Source organism: Pezoporus wallicus, unplaced genomic scaffold, assembly GCF_028554395.1.
Source record: "Pezoporus wallicus isolate ANWC-B61680 ecotype Strahan unplaced genomic scaffold, APGP_CSIRO_Pwel_v1 contig_6978, whole genome shotgun sequence".
Taxonomy (NCBI): Eukaryota; Metazoa; Chordata; class Aves; order Psittaciformes; family Psittacidae; genus Pezoporus; species Pezoporus wallicus.
This window is the reverse complement of record NW_026637190.1, coordinates 422,227-442,364: the sequence shown is the minus strand read 5'-3', so window position 1 is coordinate 442,364 and position 20,138 is coordinate 422,227. Positions and strand designations below refer to the sequence as shown.

General features: G+C 41.6%; 1 protein-coding gene across 14 annotated transcripts in view; it reads left to right on the top strand.

Moving 5' to 3' along the window:
• CELF2 (CUGBP Elav-like family member 2) overlaps positions 1 to 20,138 on the top strand; it is a 563,407-nt gene that overhangs the window by 476,218 nt on the left and 67,051 nt on the right. For all 14 annotated transcript variants that reach the window (XM_057403784.1, XM_057403774.1, XM_057403773.1 and 11 more), the window contains 2 exons: positions 10,207 to 10,255; positions 18,497 to 18,631. In XM_057403784.1, the coding sequence (XP_057259767.1) occupies positions 10,207 to 10,255; positions 18,497 to 18,631 (184 nt within the window). The remainder of the gene's footprint in view (positions 1 to 10,206; positions 10,256 to 18,496; positions 18,632 to 20,138) is intronic.

Genomic DNA, 20,138 nt, shown 5'->3' with positions numbered 1-20,138 from the left:
GGAGGAATTTGACTGCCTGCCTGACTGCTGGAAGGGTGGGAATTACGGATCAAGACTTGTATTCTGGACTCAGAACTGCTCTACACCTTTGCTAAGTGAAAACAGCAGCAGCCCCACATCATCGGTGCCAACTCTTTGTTTAAATTGTACGCTTTGGTCTAATTTAAAAGGTAGAATTTTGATAGAAGTTATAATTTTGATGCTTTTGGGGTTTATTTTAGACTTACCTCAATCACACTTTTTTAGCTGGATGTTCTTGCTGGTACATTGTAATGCAAATATGACAGCTTTCCAAAAAGAACTTTAAAAAAATAAATAAAATAAAATCCCATAGCCTAGAATTTGAGTTTTGTACCTGATGATAGACTCTACTTTCTCTCAGAAGAGGGGACCAAGTGCGTTGTTGGATCAAGGTGACCTTCCGTGCTGCAAAAAGAGTCAGGCAACATTTCAGAAAGGCAGGAAAGCATAGTCAGGGGCTAAGATCTACTTAGTAAATGAACAGAAAAATCTGTGATGTGAAATTGAAGGAGTGGTTGAAGCTGTTTTTTCTCTATTGAGTGAAGCCCCAAAATGGAGAAGATAAGTGTAGATGAGATAACATTGTAAAGAAACAGAGGAGCCCCTAAGGCCGGGTTGGACAGAGCCTTGGATGGCATGGTTTAGTGTGAGGTGTCCCTGCCCATGGCAGGGGGTTGGAACTGGATGATCTTAAGGTCCTTTCCAACCCTAACTATGCTATGATTCTATGAAATGTTTCTGTCGCTAGTCATTCCATTTAAAGGGTTACTTCCTTAATTTCAGCTTGGCAAAGGTAAAGGATATTGCTGAGCATAATCACGTGGTGTTTTCCCAGAGCACAGTTCACAGAGGAGACAGTACATGCAAGCGCAGAACAGCATATATCTTAAAATAGCAAAGGGGCTTGCAAAGCAAGCATTTAATATCCTGGTAGCCATGCCCTCAGTCACAGCGAGTTTGTGTTTTGCATTACAAAAGCCATTGCATGTTTTTAAAAGCCTTTCATTTAAACCCAGTTTATTCACAGTCATTAGCAGCCTAAAGAGAGCTTACTTTATTTTTGTTTAATATTGTGTTCGGAGGAGGAGAAGAAGGGGGTAGAGGATTGCTTTGTTTTCCTCACAGGTTTCTAAAAGTCATCCTAGATGTTGATGTGATATCAGAGCGATTTATGTAGAAAGGGAGGGGTTCATGTGGCCCAGGCTCAAACATGAGCGCCTGAAAATGGTGCCCGCAGCGTGAGCTACTTGAAGTTTTCTGTTTGGCAGCAGGGAGGGTTTTTTAAGATGGGAATATTATGTTGAGTCTTCGCAGATTCTGAAGTCATAAATGAGAAGGGCAAACTTCCCTGAGCATGCCCTCAGGAGCCGGTGCTTCCTAAGCAGGGGATTTTATTTTTGTTGAGGAAATGTGAAATATGCCTCTTCAGACCACTAAAGTAAGCACAAGCCTGTGCTTTGCTGCCTCCCCCATCTGGGATAGTTAAGGGACCTCTGTTTCATTCCCATGGTAGACGGAAAGACTTCATAGAAGATGAGATAATAGGTAGCATGTTTTGGCTTTGCTCTAGCTCTGTTTTCCAAATGCTAGTATGGGGGAAGTGCTCTTAGATTTGAAGGAAAAGTACTCCTTTTTAAGTCTGAACCTCCTGTTGACTTCTGGAAACCAACACCCAACTGGGGAGACGGAAGAAAACACGGCTTCAGAACACTTGAGTCATGTCCAGTGGGACATTGACTGTAAAGCTTGTGTCATGCTGGGAATTGAGTCTTGGCATCATAGGTCATGCTCAGCAAATCCACCCAGGCACAAGGCTGCGTTAATTATTAGCTGAGATCCCCAACCCACAACAGCTTCACTGGCATTTGGTTCCTCCAGCTATCCTGGATGTCTGCTTCAGGTTCTTACGTTACATCTTGAGTAGGGTATCTAGGGAGTAGTGTTGTAAAACAAAACCTGCTTGTGTGGAGTACACCAGCTCATTAATGCCTTACCTACACCTGGTGATAAAACTACAAGATGTTGGCTTGAGAGACTTGGCTTTGGTCGTGGAATAACCCCAGATAAATCATGTCTAGCCTCTGTGCCTTTTTTCCCTCCTTGTCTTTCCTTTCTGCTAGAAAGAGATAGCAGCAGTAAGCACCTTACAATGGTGTCGGAAGGAGAAATCAATTAGAGCATGAGGAACTCGGGTTTTGCTGCGGTGCAGACAGCTCACCTGCCTCCGGTCGGATAGTCACTGTGGGCCATGCTGTGCCTCCCCACATGAGGCTGGGCAAGTTGACGCTTCAGTGCCCTTCATTTTCCACTCAGAAATGTGGGCAGTGATTTTTGCTCCTCGCAGTTACCTTGAATGGGTGTTAAAACTCAGTCAATTAATGTCATGGGGAGTTTTGTTGTCTTTCTGCGCCTTATCATTTTAATGCAAGGGGGGGGGGAAATGAACACTTTGGCGTGCAAATTTCAATTGGCAAAATGTCAACAAAAGTTATTGCTGCTGCAGATGAGATGGATAACTCTTGCTGTTAAAATAATATCTGATGTTTTGCTCGGATGTCTAATGGATTTGCTTTGTAAGAATGGATGATACAAAATATCCCCAAGGCATTATTCCCAACAAGATATAGAAGCCCACTGAATGTCTATTTTTAGGATTCAATAGGTTCTGTAAAGGCTCATTTGTTTGAAGAGAAGCTAGTTAATCACTCTGGTTTCCGTGTGATTTTGAAGAGAGAAATTTTGGTACTACCTCTGCTTCCTTATCTCGGCTCCATTTGGCTCAAGTGTGTCCTGGAGTTGTTGCCATTTGTGTGGGTGGTGAGAAATGAAGGAATTAAATAAATGGAGTAGAACTGCTAACAGAGCAGCAGTACTTATTTGTACATTAGGAAGCGAAGTCGTCACTTCTAAGACAGCCAACTTTTTCATTTCTATATCAGGGTACCACTTCTAAAGGAGACGGCGTGTTATAGCCTATTTAGTAAATGTATGGGAGGAACAGCAGGATGCAGGGCTGCCTGTGGAAGGAATCGCTGGATGATTATTATTATTATTATTATTATTATTATTATTATTATTTTAAAACGCATTGGTTTTAGTCTCTCAAGCTAATGTTCAATTTAACTTGAATTTAAAACACGGAGTGTAGAGGATTGCAAATGACTGAGCTGGAAAGCTTCCAATAGTCATTGAATTTCAGCAGTTCCTGCGTTATCTGGTAAAAGAAACAACTTGTTTTAAGCAAGCTATATGCTTGTTTCTGTGCTCTAAATAGAAAATAATGATGTTACGCATTACTGCATGAACTATATTTGGCATCCACCAGCAATATTCATTTTCCTCTGCTTTTCTCCCTTCCTTCTTCGCTCTCTCCTTTTCTCTCTCTCTCCAGCATATGCATGTATATATGTCTGATGGTAATCTAGGATGCCAAGTAACAGACCACATTCCTCTACTACTAAAATTGTATGAATACCTAACACGGTTTAAATCCCTTAAATTGGGATTTATGAAAGGATGACAGCAAACAATCTTCTGACTATGCCATCGCTCAGGCAGCTACAGCTACTGCTTTGCATTTATTTGTGAGAGTCTATGTGATGGATGGGCATTTGTCCTCCTTTTACCTGTGGATAAACTAAGGTAAATGACTTAAACCGAGAATGGGAATCCAAAGCCCTGCCTGCACCAGTAAAGCAAGTAGGACCACAACACTGGTCTCAGTGCCAGTTAACACTTTCCTGTCCAGTGTCTGGGCATATTTGGGGGAATAAATTGAATAGATACTGGTCCCCCTAAGCAGTATGGATGGACGAGGGCATCCTGCTTTAAGAGGAAGGTGAAGTATAGCTGTGAAAATGGAAGCTGTGCCACATCACTTCTCTTAAGAACCAGAGAGTGGTCCCTTGCCTCTTTTATTCACTAGTATTTGGCCTCAGAAACTGTCCCCAGTTCCTGGAGAAGTTCACTGAAGCTATAGCCAGATATTGACTGTGTAATTTAAGTTAGTTTGACCCTAGAGAAGTCATTCTAAACAGTTCTTTTCAATAGGAAAATACACCTCTTTCACTGCTGGGAAACTTGTATTACTTGTGAGTCACAAGGGTTTAAAAAAGCAAAACCAGTTGGCATTAAAGTGATGTGAGAAATAACATTTAAAAGGATTCTACTGAGAAACCTGATAGCTGAAAGCTGAAACAAGGGGCTGGGGGGGGGGTGTGTGTAGAGGGGTCTCATCATTAGGTAGTCCAGAAAAACAATGATCTCTGAAGACAGTGAAAATCATTTCATTCTCTGGTGCTTAAGGACCATATTTTCTTCTTCCCCATTCTTTTGGTAGGTCAGTACATTCCTTCCTGACTTCCAGACTCAGTGAAGGTGTTAAGGGACCTGGCAAGTAGAGATTTGGGTTCTTCTTTTCCTTGGACTACGTGCTCTAATTAAGCTGCACTCACTAATTGGATCAGGAGCTTGGAGAAAACTTTAAATTCATTCCCAGACCAGAGTCAGGCAAAGAAAGTAAATTTTTACCACTTATTCTTCCCCCAAGAAGATTATTAGGATTTTATTAAGGTCTGACATTTCTTCTCTCTCCCACATCCTCTCCTGCCATTTTACAATTCTGAAATGTACAGACTGTGAAAGAAATCCCCTTTGGCTTCAACAATGATTAATGCTAGCAAGAAGCAAGTCCCAGTGTACTATAGATGACAAGATACATGCAAGCTGTCATCATTTAATCCTACTGCAGTTAGTTTGGTTTGGATGTTACCCGAATAACCCAAGTTCTTCAAATTTACCCTTTGCTTGGGGGAAGGTTTAGCTCAATTCTCTGTTGTGTTTCCTTATGATGCTGTCTGCAAGGGTGACAGGTAAGGGACAAACTGAGCAGGAGCATGGCTAGAAACCTAGAGCCGCGGCAGATGACAGGGAAGAGAGGAACGGGACAGGTCTGAAGAGGGCTACGAGCTCTAGAAATCTACTAATGGCTTTAGAGGGTTGCAGCAAGACAATGAGAGGAATGGCAAGGGGTGAGGAGTCACGGATAACGTCCTCCACACACATCCCTCAGACTCCCATGGTGTAAAGTCACACTCTGCTTAACTTCGGAGGACTTTCAGGAGATGGTCTTCAGCTGACATACTGAGCTGTGGGAAGGTTTAGGTACATTTGGGCTCCTTTCTTGCCAAGTGGTTTTCTTTCTTCAAGGCATGAGGAATGACAGGAACAAGGCACATGCAGTCTGCCACAGCAGGAATGGAGAATAAAAGCCGCTAATGGATGTAGTAACAGTGTATGAAGGTGTTTTTTCAATGGGCCATAAAATAATTATTTTCCTCATAGTCTAATTACGTGGTCAGAGTTTCAGAGGCACTGAGGGCACCCACATTTCACAGACTCACAACAGCTGCAGCAAATTGAGCCCGTCAGCTCCTTCATCTTCACTGAAAGGCATTTCCTGCTTTTTAATCACCCGAGTCCTCTGTAAGACAAACATACTCACATAGGTAACAAAATACCTCTCACTGAACCAACTGAGATGGATCATTTAGAGCGTTGACTGCCTTGGCCTACAAACCTTGCTTCACTTGCAGAAATTACTGCTTGCAGGAAGTCTTTAGCCTACCTAGATCAGCTGAGTGCCCATTTCTCCTCAGAAAATGAATGGAAAGCAGGTGCCCAAAAGCCTTTCCACCAAATATATATAAGTGAGATGTGAGGCAAGGCAGTGGTGCTTCAGAGCATGCCTATCCCATGCTCAGCCATGCCTGGAGACATCTCTTCCCCATTCACCAATCACTTAAGATTACTTAAGAACGCTTAAGATTACACCTGATTCGAAGCATCCCCTGACTAAATACAACAAGCCATAAGCTGATCACCTTGTACAATGTGCAAGCACACAATAGTAATCACAGCTAATGACTCTGCTAAATGCTAGGCTGCACACACCTCCTTGTTTGGTGTTTGTTTTGTATACAGAAGGTAACATCGACTGAATAACAAGGATGCCAAGTTACAGATGGGGTTGTGGAATCATATTTGACAGGTGATTCGAGTAATCTGACAGAAATGATGACTTAATCACCACGACAGATTCCAAATTCCCAGATAGAATTCCACCCAGGTTAATCTAATTTCCTTGCAATATTTTTTGCCAGGAATAGACTCTTGGCTGGCTTGTTTTCTCTCATGCAGACGTCACACAGCTTTGACAAGAATGCAAATGGGTTGTGTTATTATTGTTGAAAAGATGACTTTTGAGGCTCTAAAGCTGAGGAAGGTGCCTTTGCGAAGGTTTTGGGTTCCTCTGCTGTGTTTTCTCTAATGAAGTTATATTTACATATGGGGAGATGTACCCTGGAAAAAAAGGGAGAGGGGAAGATTTAACTAGTTAATTGTAATTCCAGGCCATGGCTGGGTCCTGCTGCTGCCCTCAACATAGCCAGTGGCCAGATTCTCATTGATTTCAGGGGGATTTGCAGGATTGCGTGTTTCACAACTGTTTTCTTCCCATTTGGTTCCCACCTTCTCAACCCTGCTTGGGATGTGCCCAAGGAGAAGCGGTGCTGTGCTTGGCCTCAGGCTTTCTGTGGCCTCAATAACAGCTCAGGCCATGGATGGAGGCCCCCCTTTGCTGTCAGCGCTGCCGCAAGGCACTGAGCAACCCTGGGCAGTGGGCATTTGCCTGCTCCTGGTTGTAAAAGAGTGGCATGGTGTGTTTTGAGACCCAGGGATAGAGAGCGTGAGTAGGTCATAATGTTTCTGGATGCACATCTGTGTTCAGTAGTGCTCTCTAAAACACTGCTGAGGAGATGCTGTTCCTTACAGCCTGTACTCCAGTCTGGTTTTGATATGCTTATGCCAGAGGAAAGTGTCCATGCTCAGAAAGAACTTGCCTGAGAGCTGTGCTGCTCTCCTTAACTATATAGTCTGAGCACAGGATGATGTTAATGTCTGTAAGTTACTTAGTGCAGTTATTTTTCTTAGTCTTGCCTATTTATTAATTGCAACTGTGCATTCATAAATACCACATTTTCATAAGCAAAGGTTTCTTTAAGCACAAAAGAAAATTTTTCCTGTTTTTCTAAGTGACAACATGACATACTGAGAAATCACTTACCTTGAGACCCATAAGTGTACAGCTTTGTGATGTATAGCTACAATAACAGCTTTCCGATTAAGACATGAAATCCGTCATTTCACTAGACGACATGATTCTAGTGAGTGGCATCTAATTTGAAACAGGTTTATATCATCTATAATCTTTTGGAGGGCCTCGGAAGCACAGCTATTTTATTATTTTATAGCCTGCAGTTATACAAGCAAGATATAAAACGCACAGATTTTCTCTTTTGCTCATCGTAGAGTGAAAGGATAGTACCTATTTAGACTTTGTCTCTGCCCCTTTAATTTCCTTATTCATTGCACACTTCTTTGAGATTCATTCTTTTTTCTTTTCTTTCCTTTTCTTTTCTGCACCTACTTTTAAATATTTTATGGGTAGAGAGCTTATAATATGTATTGTCACGGCAGTTGTCTCTAGAGGTCAGCAATGAGTTTAATAATGAGATGCGAACCAGTGACTCTGTAAAACCCATTTCGGGTTATAAATGGCATGTTTTATTGAATCTAGTGTTAAAGGTTGTTAACGTATCAATTGGTGATGGTCAGGGTTAAACAAGCTCCAACACGAGCCCTCTTATGTTAGGTAGCTGTCAGTAACGTATTTTTCCACCACCTTCTTCGTCAAAGCCATGTTTGTGTATCGCATCCATTTTACCACAGTTATTCTTCAGTTTAATCTCTCCAGGCCTGACTCTTTTAGTGGTATTGCACCAATATAATACTGTTCAGCCCAAAGGCATCACTCCTGACTTCGGCTTGCTGGTGCAAAGAGAGCATGGACCATGGGGTTTTAGCAGGAACTCCTGAAATAAGTCAAAACCCGGATGAAGCTTGCTTCTTGCTTTGTGAACAACAGATTGTTGACTTAGTATTTGTTAGGTGACACTGGTCTTTATCTTGTGACCCTGGGGCTGCAAAAATAACTTTTTCACATGCACTTGGTCCAAAGTGTTTTTCTCTGGTTCAGGCAGTTTGAAAAAGTGAAAGGTTTTAACACTGTTAGAGTTGCCTTTATTCAAAATAACTCCACTTAGGGGCATATAAGTGCAGCTAGAGAGAGCGCAATAGATTCTCTGCCACAAAATGTATGTAGCAATGGATTTGGGTTGGGTTTTTCTCCTTTATATTCCCAAATTTACAATATTCGGTTTTCTTTCTTCTGTTTTCTTGCCGCTCATTTCTCCTCAGAGATGTCAATATATGCAACTATCTCGCGGAACACGTTACATCTTTTTCCTTCTTTCACTTTTCTGCTTGCTGAGTGGACATGCTGCATCACATTCCCATGAATTTGAAGTCTCCTGCAGTGCCCGCTGTATTGTTGATGCCAGTATAAACGTTAAGCACTAGTTAAAGCAGAGAAAAATAAAAGTTCCCTTTTTTCTATAAATTAGATCAAATAAGAATGGTGGCAGACAAGTGCTGGGCTACTAAAGTCCATTTGGGAAACAAATGATTCAAAGAGAACAGAATTGTTAAAATTGAGGCAAATTTGTGCATCCTGGTGACTACATCCACTGTGTGGCTTTGCCTTTTCCTTAGGGCACAGTGGGGAGCTTTGCAAGCAGTACAAGGAATGCATCGATTCAAAGGGCTGGGGAGCATTCTGAACTTTGAGTAAATCTTACAGGAACATTCACAGCCATACTTGATGTTTTCTAAAGAATCTAGCAACTGCGTCCCTGGAGGTTAAGTGGCTCCACCAAAAGCAATGCAGATTTGGTCTTCTGAGCTGCTTTGAAAGCACATTTAAAATGGGTGCATGGATGTTCTATCCTGCTCCGCTGGTTTTGTTTCCCAAAGTTTGCCATAATAGTCTTTTAAACCAGAATTGCCTCTGACATTTTCAGGCAATACTCTGTTCTGCTGCACTGAGAAATGATAGAAAAGCAGAAAGAGCATAGGTTTTTACTTGCTCACATGAAATGGTGAGGATTTGCTGAGGGGAGAAAAGGCAGCGTGTCCCTGCTGCTGCTGGAAGGTTTGTGCAGTCAAATCCCTGCAATTCTGCAGGCCCCTATGAAAGAAAATAAAAGTGGGGTTTTATTGTGAGCTTAAACATCTCCCACATTGAAGCTCAATGTGAGGTCAGTTCTGAAGGCGTCTGTGAAACTGCCACAGAATTTCCCTGCATCCGTCAGAGTGGACATGCAGCTGGCTATAACCAGTGTCCGGTTGAAAAGCCACACGCTGATCAGAGGGAGCTCATCTGTTGTGTTGCTAGTCCTGAAACAAAAGAAAACACCATTCATAAAATACTTGCTGGAGTTACCAACAATTCAGTGGAGCATCATTTAGTAATGGAAGCCGAGCACACACTGTATGGAGTGTGCCAAGGTGGGATGATGCTGTGTGATGCTCAGCACAGCATGAAATCAGGGGCAGGTTTCTTTTGCAGTAAGAGTTACATGAATGGAGGAAGAGGCTGAAAAGCAAAATGTATTGGGAGTTTTTATGGAAACCAGAGTTATGCCGTGTTGTGAAGGAAGCTTTATGAATGAATGTATAATGCATTCTAAAAACAAAGTGTAATAAACAGTTATAGAAGTTATTATAGGAAGCGCGAGTCTGTTCCTCTTCAGTCCTGAGAGAATCAGCACGTTTTTTTAATTACAAGCAAAGTTCATTTGTCAAACTCAACTCCTCTGAGTATGTTTGAAATGCTTGCTAGCTCTTAAATTACTTGAAAATTCTATCTTGGTTTTGGCAGTAGCTGAGCTCAAGGAAAAGAAGTTGGTAAAACAGAAACCAAGCAAGCCATAAACTAATGAGGGCTGTAACTTTAGAGGTCTTCTGAAACTAGATACAGCAAATTAAAGTTTTATATGAGTCCTATGGGCCCAATAATCTATTTTTTTTAATCTTCCTGCTTATAAAATGTTTCTTTGCCATTTTATTTTTTCTTAAAAGCCTACAATATAGTATTATTTTGAATTTATATCATTTCAGCATGTTTAGTGTTAATCATGTATCTTTTTAACCCTTCATTAGAAACATGATTCTTGATTTTTTTATGACTATCCAACCTGCCTTACTCTTTTTCATTTTTGTTTTTAGATGCATCATCCTATTCAGATGAAACCTGCAGATAGTGAAAAGTCAAATGGTATGTGTTTAATTTATTTCTGCTTAATTCTAAACTAAAGTGAACACAACATTGTGAGAGTTTTTGCTTTACTTCTTGTGTGGTAAAAACGGTATCAGGTAGTTTGCCTACACCTGACATGTTGGGGAAGATGTTGACCTGCTCTCAACTCCCATTTATCCTCTGCTTTAAAGAAAGAAGTGTTCTGAAAAACAGTTTTCCTTGTACCTGCTGTATGTCACAGCCTGCCTCGCTGCAGACATCTTTCCCTTGCGTTCACTTAGCAGTGAGGTGATGTGGGAGCACCTGGTACTGGTAAGATGGAGATGAAATTTTAATGGTGAAAATAAAAAAGAAAAGAAACAAACCCCATTCCTGTGTTAACGAACCGTGTAAGCAGCTGATGGGCCTCAAACATTTGTCTATAAAGTTAACTTTTAGAGAATGATGCTGTTCTGAATCTGAGCCAAATTTAGCTTTTAATTATATGCTTGGCTCTGAATTGGGAAACCCACCTTGCAGCTCTCTGTATACTTATTCCTCTCAGCACTTGTAAAATGAATGCCATAAAGACAGTAATATTCATTCAGAATACCAGTGTACTGCCTAAGTGGATGTATATGACATGCAAAATAGATGGCATGCTAAATCTATTAAACATGCCAGGTTTGTATATTCAAGGAAATAAGATAATCGAATGGTAACGCAACCTGGCTGTGTGTGACTCTTTAAAAATATATACATGTGTATATTTTGCCCCTTGATTTGTTCCTGTAATTTTCTAAAATGTATGTTAAAGATATCATCTGCCTTCTTAGATTGCAAGAGCTTCATTTTCCCACAAGGCCCACATAATCAGAGCTGGTTCCTCCAACAGGCATCTTTGCACCTCATTAATTAGTAATCAGGGCAGAAGCCGTGCACTTAGAGATCTACATACCTGCAAATGTAAATGATGATTGGGCTCTAAATCTCTCCGCAAGGCTTTTTTAAGGCTTCTCTTTCTTTTTTTTTTTTTTTGTCTGATTGTAGTGCATCCCATTTTCAGGCTTCTCCAAGGATTATAAAGTTTGGAAGGAAATAAAAACTTCGCGTTATGCTGGGTTTCCTATTATGACAGCTCTCTAAACAAAACTGGCCACAAATGCAGCAAATTAGAGCCATTACCCATTTGTAACAGAGTGGTGCTGTCTCATGAGTTGAGTTTTAGCAGTGATTTCTTGCTGTATTTGAATGCTCAGAAGAGAGGCCAAGGCACCTGCATGGACAGAAGAACCAAACTTTTCACGTCCCACTATGCTCAAGGAAAACTTTGCTGTTGGGATCCAAACTCCACTCCCTAGTATTTATTGTGCTTGCAGTAGGCACAGTTTTCCCTTCCCAGGAACACTGGCCTGGACCTTCTGAACTATTCATAGCCCCTATTAATTCTTCCTTGAAAGACAAATCTCACCTCAAGTTCCTTGGCAAAGTAGAAAAATAAGAGGTGATGGGCCAAAAATTGACTCTCAATGAGTTACTTGTTCATTGCCTGAAGTTTTTATTCCTAAGGGAGACTGAACATATTGGCAAAGCACTATTGGGAATTGTGCAGATTCTGTATTGCTCTTAGGTCCTCACTGCTGCTGTTACACTGGGGTTATCTCCGTGGTACTCCTGCCTGCGCTGCGCTATTCCTAGCGTGACAGTCGGGAAGGATTGCGTATTTTTGCTTTTCCTCCCATTTCTTTCTTATTTTGAGAAAACACATTGACAGATCAAAGGTAGAAGTTGTCAAATTAAATGCCTTTTTAAATTTAGGCTCCTGGCAGGTGTAGGTACTTCTGGGGGTGGTGAACTCTTCATTTTTAATAACTGGGGAGACAGAAGGCAAACTAAAACCATAATGATGCTAACAGTGGTACAACTCAGAAGGACGGGACGTAGGCGCAGGGTCCATGGAGAAGGTGAGAGCTTGCAAGCAGCTTGGAGAGCAAAAAGAGAAAGAAAAGCAGTACGGGGAATGTGAAGGCCTGTTTGGCACATGTTTCCCATATGCTTCAGACTATACATCTGAGGAGGTATATTATCTGTGCCAAGTTGACAGCAAATTGTAAACTGTACCTCTTCAACCAGATTGGTAAGTTCAAAGGGGAAAAGAAAGAAGGCATGCCGAAGAATCTTGGTTTTCATGATCTGTGGTGTTTGAGCTTTTGAGGAATGCTTGGAACCCTTTGATTTCTGAGCAGCGTTTCTGAAGTTTCAAAGAGGTTGATGAAATTCTCTTGGTCAAAATTTCCAGATAGCTTGTGGAAAGTTATGTAGGAGAGTGTGAACACTTGTTACAGTTCTGAGCTTGCACATATTTGTGAAGGCTTCAGAGACCTGACCAGGTTCCACAGGGAGGATGAGAGGTCCCCTAATTCTTCATACACAGGTTTACAAACATCATTTGCTGTGGGCTGATGTCCCCTCCCCATCTTGAGTCCCTTGCAAGAAAGTTTGAATGAGCACCAGGACGGAATGCTCATCCTTCTCCATCACTGTTCTGGTCTTTACATGGATGCATCATTTCAGAAGCCTGTTCCTTAGCACAAAAGGCCAAGGCCACCTCGTGGAAAATGGGAGATTGGAATGGAAGAGGCACCTTCTGCACACATTTGCCGTAGTGCCTGGGCACTTCTGCAGGGTTGGGAGTTCGTTAGCTACCTGAAGATCTGTTTCCTTCTAGATAGGAACTGCTTGATCTTGCACAATCATCTTCATACCTTCCCTACATACAGTAGCTCATGCATCTGCGTTATCTGTCTGCTCGTGCAGATGAAGCAAAGCTTAATTTGTTCCACCGACTGTTTAGCAGCTAGAGTTGATGGAGAAAGACTTTACCTTAAATCTAATTAATTTGTCTACCCAGAAGGATTTTGAAAATGCTTTTATTGTTCAGAAATGTAACATCCCTGAAAGATTTTCAGATGATGAATTTTGAGTGTGTCTTGATCTAATTACCCATTAGGTCTGGTCTGACCACCTTTACATAGGTGGTTAGGGTGGTTAGGTGGTTATTTCAACCTATCTACAAAGTCTTGGTTGAGGATTACCTGCCAGAAAAGCATGGTTTCAAGACTTTGAAGGCTCCACTATTGCTATACTCATCCTGACTGTTAACCACTCACAGTATCCGTCTGTTTAAGGATATTTTCCTTTGTTCATACATAGGTGGTTCCTGCACTTTAGTGCAGAAAAGCACATAAACACATCTGTAGCCAATAATATGCTACAATTTAGCAAATACTTAGATGTGTCTTGGATCAAGATTTGAATACAGTCAATACTTTCAGGCACATATCCCATAGACAGTTGTCCTGGGTTCATGACAATAGTATTTGTTAAGCAGACCAAAGCATCACCACTTTTGGGAAAATGACAAAATTCTCTATTAAAAAAAAAAGGGGGGGGGGGGTTGTAGCTGAGTAATTTAAAATTTATTTCTATTTTATTAGTGAAAACTGGAAAAAATAATTTTGAAATTACAAGTGGCACAACTTTGCCGCTTTGGAGGGAATAATTAAATGCCATATGTTAGCGCTAACACATAGCAAAGTTGATAATTAATGCAGGCAGCTCTGGATCCAGGTGTGACTTTGACAGATTGTATGCAAGGGGTTTTTCACAGGCTTACAAATAGGGATAAAAAGTCTGTTTTCCCCCTTCCCTTCTGGATGGAAAAGAAAAACAACACAAACACAAAAAACCAAAACAACAACAACAAAAAAAAACCTTTATACATGATTAACTATTTCTTGATTTGCTCAAAAAAGAAGGCGACTTCTGGGTGGAAAATGCACTCTGTGACTGCAGTGCTCAAATACGTATAATAATGGGTTATAATTTTGATTTTTTCAGACAGAATTTTGGGGTTTAGAAGAAAGAGAGTGGAAGCTTGTCGAATCTTCAGGGAGATTTCCCATGATTATTACAGGGTTTAATTCCTTTGTACCATTCAGAAAACAATCTACTCCCTTATTCTCCTGGGCTAGCACAAGCAATCTAACCCGGCCTGCAAGAAGTGCTCATTTCTGAAGCAAATTGAGTAAAGCTAGAAAATTAGACCCTTCAGGATGTTATTCTGCAAGTTGGATGTAGTGCTGTCAGAAGGCAGGAGGCTCAGATTTAACAAAGCACAGATAACCTTTGATGGCTGACGTAGCGCTCTGGATTCCGACACGATGCTTAGGCACCCATGCTAGTGATTGCAGAGCTCGTCTTGATGGCATTATGAGATCAACTCATTTTAAAATAGATACCAACACTGGGTTGCTGTGTTCAGGCGAAAAGATTCCCACCCAAATACATCAGGCTGAGCACTGGAAGTGTCGCACTAACTGCCCTGGCAGCATAGCTAATCTGTGTTTATATCTTTGGGTGGATTACAGATGAACCCATAATTAGTTAATCAAGGTACTGGGCAGCTTCACACCTTCCTTCATGTAGCTAGAACTTCAGACCTGGTTGCTTCTGCTCCATCAATGAGGGGTACTCAGCCACCCCATGCTAGCTGCTTACACATAGCTGTATCTGCTTCCTGCCCGCAGAGGTGCAAAACAGGCAGAAAGTACAATTAGGCCTAGGAGCAAGGTTAAGAAAGAATGATATCAAATGTTTGCCAAAATATTTTCATTAATTCTATAGATTTTGAATTATTGAAACCTACCTCTAGTGTGGGAGAGAGAATTATCAAGCAGCGGTGAAATGGTTATGAGATGTGTGCACACAGACATTTGTGCCCTGTTATCCTGCCCCCAGCCATCTCCTTTGCTTGAAGTACTCAGAGCTCCCAAGCTTTGTCCAGTCCCCCCGAGCTCATTTGTTGTTCCTGCAGCTGGAGCTCAAGACATCCATGTATTACCATGTTGACCAACTTTTGGGAGTTGACTGGAAGGTAACAGCCCTGTCTACTGTCAATAACAAGGAAGAGACTCGCATGAAAACAGCCATCCCATCTTACTGAGAGAGGCAAGATCCGTTACTCTTTGGAGGAGCTCTTGGTGCTGACAGCAGCCAACTGATAACATTTTAGCTGAGTCTAAAACTGGCCACCTAAATGTAGATGACTGAAGTTAGGCAAGATGGCTTTGGACTACCATCATTTCTCCAAACAGCAGTGGGTAGCACTTTTCCCACTCTCAGTGCCTTGTTTGCATGTGTTTAATGTTGAGCTCTTCATTTTAGTGTATGGGAGCAACCAAACACAAGCAAATCAGCAGGCTTGTCTATCAAAAGGGAGGTTTGCTAACCTCTAAACATGTTTGACTTGTACTTCTTGCAGTCTGTTGTGTATTTGATTCTCAATCTATGCCTGCGTGGCAGGTAAGAATTCATTTTAGAAAGAGAGAAGTGGCTGACCAGAAATGTAGAAACAAACCCAGTCAGCCAGTCTTGCAGAGGTAAAAAAAAGCATTTCTTCTGCATGAGAATATGTTGTTAAAAGCTCTTTCAGCCTAATAATATCAGATGTTCTATCAGATGGAGTGAAAACCTGTCATCTTGATCCTGACAGTTGTCCCTTTAAATGTATTTTGTGCTGGGCCCCTAGCCAAAAAAAAGAATAGCAATTTTCTTAAGCCTCAACACTGATCAGCACTGACTAATAGCACTGAATGCAGAGCACGTCATCATATCAATATGTTTTCTGTACTCTGAGCATTCTTTGTGAAATCTGCATTTTTAAGATGTACAGTACACGGGAGCTGGATGTTTAATTCACTATGAAATCACCCTCAAGCTTCAAACCTGCAAATCATGTTAGTTAAATGGCATATTTATAGGTTTACTAGTGAAACTGAAGGAGGCCGGTGGGGAGTTTTTCGTCTGCTACTCTTTGGAAAATTAAAACAAAGCCTTCCTGTTTGCATTTCATTTCTTTTGAATCTCCATGTGAATCTCCTTGCCTTGAATCTTTGTCCTTGCACCTAAGCAGGACCCAAGGTACTTCCAAGGCATTTGTCCAACTTGGCCAGTAGCTCTTTTTAAGAGGGTTGGGATCTAGTCACCCTTAGGGTAGACCTGCACACTGTACTTCACACCTAAAATCAACCCAGATTTAAATGGCTGATACTAGCTGACTCACAGGTCAAAGAGGTTCATAACACAGAGCAGAAGGCAATGCTTGGACCCATGCTTGGCGCCAAGGCTTCCTTCAGCCTGACCTTGGTGTGTGGTAAGGAGAAATCCAGCTGGGTCCTCATACCCTTTTCTGCACCCTGGCTATAATGTGTGGCTGTTGTCGAAGGGACAGGCTGGCCAGGGGTCTTTCTCCAAGAGATTACTCAAGGCAATATAGGAATTGTAGGCAGCCAAGAAACAGGCATCCTTTCACCAGCAAAAGTGACTACCTAGACTCTCTTGTGTCTGTGAGCAAGGCGAATCAGTTTAGCCGTCCTTAAAATGATTAACAGCATCAGGGTGAATCATATCTTACTAATCAGATGTAAAGTTTCATTGTAAGACATAAATATGTATTTATATATACCCCCCGTATAAATCCCAGCTGGCAGGTCTTATCTGCAGTCCCACGTATTCAGCTCCGGATCTGTATATAACGGGCTCATCCCATGCATTCATCGTTTGTTAACCCTTTCTGGAGGGTTAACCTGCATGTGGAACCTCAATATGAAGTGTGAATGAAAATGTTGAGTCCTGAGGATTCTCTGCTGGGGAAAATGTCTTCTCCTGGGGGTTAGATTCACGTCAGTTTTCTTGCAAGCTTGCAGAGGGAGACGCTTGGATTGCAGGGGCTGGTGTGTGGTTTCGATACTGAAGAATGCACAGTCTTGGTGTTTGCTTGCATAAAAGCTACAAATACCTTTTAAAGTCAGCGATTCTAAGGAAAAGAAAATCATTTCAAGCACCTCTCACGATCAATAAACATGAACCTCTTCTTTTTATTGTTGGAATTATTAAATGCACTTAAAGCGTTGAAGTATAACACAAATAAAACCCTGTGAAAATGGACGCTGTTTCTTATTCCTCAGCTGCAATTTATTCCATATGACAAACTTGCACAAATAAAGCCAGGAGAGTTGGGGAGCGAGAGAAGATTCATTATATTCCTTTTTTTTTTTTTTTGTAAGCCCAGAAATGAAAATACTTCATTACAAAAATAATTTGCACAATAATAGAAATAAGTAAGTGCACTGCAGACTCTCTGGAGTAAAGCTTTCCTTCTCTCTTTGCTTCCCGCAAACTCTGACAGTCTGCTCATTAACAGTGAATTGGATTTACATGCCATTTCAAGAGAAGAAGAAAGCAGTGCTGTATACAGTATTATACAGTAGCATAATAAGCACTCAGATTTTTGGTTGGAGGATTTTTTAGATGGGAGGGTGCATTTTTAAGTCTTTTCAGGGTGATTTAAGTTTTTATGGTCTCTTCCCTTTTTTACAAGAGTCCACACAGCTTTAGACCCATAAGTTTGAGTTTGATTAACAGGACTGCATGTGTCCTGGTGCAGCAGTCCAGCTTTTGCGATTTTGGTGACAATGCAGGCAGGAAATACTCTACCAATGCTTCAGGTAAAGCACCTTTTTCATGGGGTTTTGCAGACTCAGCATCAGTTTGAATCAAAGGGTGTTAAAGTGATGCCCTGGAATATGCCTTGTGTCCTCCTGAAGGGGAGAGGGCTGTGCAGTCTGAAGTAAAAAGCAGGGAAACTGAATGCATTTTTTCTTTCCAGAGCAGTCATTACACATCTGCCTTTTGAGTACCATTGCATTAAGCTGGCTGAAATTGAAAGCTCAGATAGAAGCTGCTCTCTCAAAACATTTCTTAGGAATCTTTTTCATTAGCTCGTATCACTACACGCACAATCCCTTCTTTGCCCTCACCCCTGTCATGATTTCTTTCATACCGGATGGAGGTGAGGGGATTTATCTGAACTGGAGTCTATGCAAAGATGTCTTTAAAAGTCTCTCTAACAGAGGATGCTTTTTTCTTAGAAGCTGTGATGGGGAGGCATATGCAGAATGACTAAGGCAGCCAATTACTCCTTTATATAAACAGCAAGCACCACTAGAAAAAGGAGAGAGAGAAAGAAAAATGAGAGACTTCGGGTGGGGGAGGAAGGAGGGAAGGGAGGTTGTAAGTATAAAGTGTTTGCCTTAGGACTTGTCTTCAGTTACAGAGCCAGACTCACATGACTGGAGCTTGGTTTGATGTGGTAATGAAGCATTGATCACAGGAAAAAGATGAAATGGCCTTTGCTCATTCATTATTTTTATCTTCTAGCTGTGGAAGACAGAAAATTGTTCATAGGAATGGTTTCGAAGAAGTGTAATGAGAATGATATCAGGGTGATGTTTTCTCCGTTCGGCCAGATAGAAGAATGCCGAATCCTTCGGGGACCGGATGGGCTGAGCAGAGGTGAGTGTGCAGTCTGTAAAGTCTCTTTCCTTAAGTACTAATTGGGAGCTATATGTCACAGCCAAGGTAGGCACAGCCGCTGTCTGCAGCTAGAGGTTACGCTGTAATACGTCCCACATGGTGAAGGTATCCACATGAACTTTTCACAGTGGCTGAAATTATCACCTTTCATTTCCCGTGTCAGAAAGGTCTCGGTGCCAACGTATTAACTTGTGTTATCGCCCTGTTTGTCAGCTGGAAAGGTTCCTTTGCACGCTGAGAAAACACGCTCAGTTTTCTGCTCTCACAAAATCAAAGATCCTTCCCTGACCCCATTTCTGCTTTGTAGCATAAGGCCAAGAAAAGAAAAAGGACTGTAAAGACTGAAGGCATACAGGGTCATGGGAACTGGCCCACGTTGTAGCACTATCTCCTTGATTCCTGTGTTTTCTGTAACTATATGCAAAACATAGGTCTGCTGTAACTGAGAAACAAAGAGGTTAGCTTGAACTGAGAGTTTTGCCTAGACAAAAGTTTTTAAGTCTTGTGCCTTTATCAAAACCCCAAAACTACGACAGAGGTGTTAAGCAGCACCACCAAGACTAGTCAGGGAGCTGACCTGAACTTTGGAAACGACTGGCAGCACAGACTTACATAGCTTTTGAGTGCAAAAGTGCCTTTTGGGGCACTCTGAAAACATTGAAAAGAAAAATCAATGTACATTGATGACCCAGGCTGCATATTAACTCCAAGGTGTATGGTCCTGAAATTATTCTCAGAGCGTGAACCTTCTCAAAAAGTCAGTTCCAGGTGGTGCTGAGTGGATAAGAAAATAGTGATAGTCCTGTCTGTCAGTGTGAAGGATGCTGCGGCCACAGCCGTTTAACGGCACGGGAAGTGAAGTAGTTTCAAGTGTGGAGCTGTGAAAACATCACTTTTGTTTCTATAGAAGAAAAAAAAAAACCTAGAAAGCACAGTTTATGCATTTTATTACATTTTCAAAAGGCATGGAAAAAGTAATAGTACTCATTTTGCCTATAGGCGTAGGTATAGCTGCAGATACTTTTCTTAACTTTTGGATCTACTTGTTTCCAGAAGCCTGTAGCATCTGCAGTATTTTGTGCAACAATCTGTGCATGGGGGTCTTTTGTTCTGTGTGCAGCCCAGCTTCTTTAAAACACTTACAAATTTCAGCAGGGGAAGTTGCAGGTATTCCTATATTTCATGACACTGCATGAAAGTACTTGCTATGCTGTTTCTGAATAATAGAGGCTTCTTGAAAAGTTGCTCTGACAATAAATAGGAAGCCCCAAGAAAATGATGCACTTTCATGCATGTTTAATTGGCATCCCAAAACTTCTGGGGCTGGGATGTAGCAGTCCCTTCAGGCAAGGACAGCCCCGGGATCATGGCTTTTGCCTTGGGGAAGTCAGGGGGAAAGGTCTGAGGTTGGTTCCTGCAGCTCAGTAATGAATGTTGACGGATGGAGTCGAGTGCTGTCATTATTTTTCTAGACCCAACACTGAGG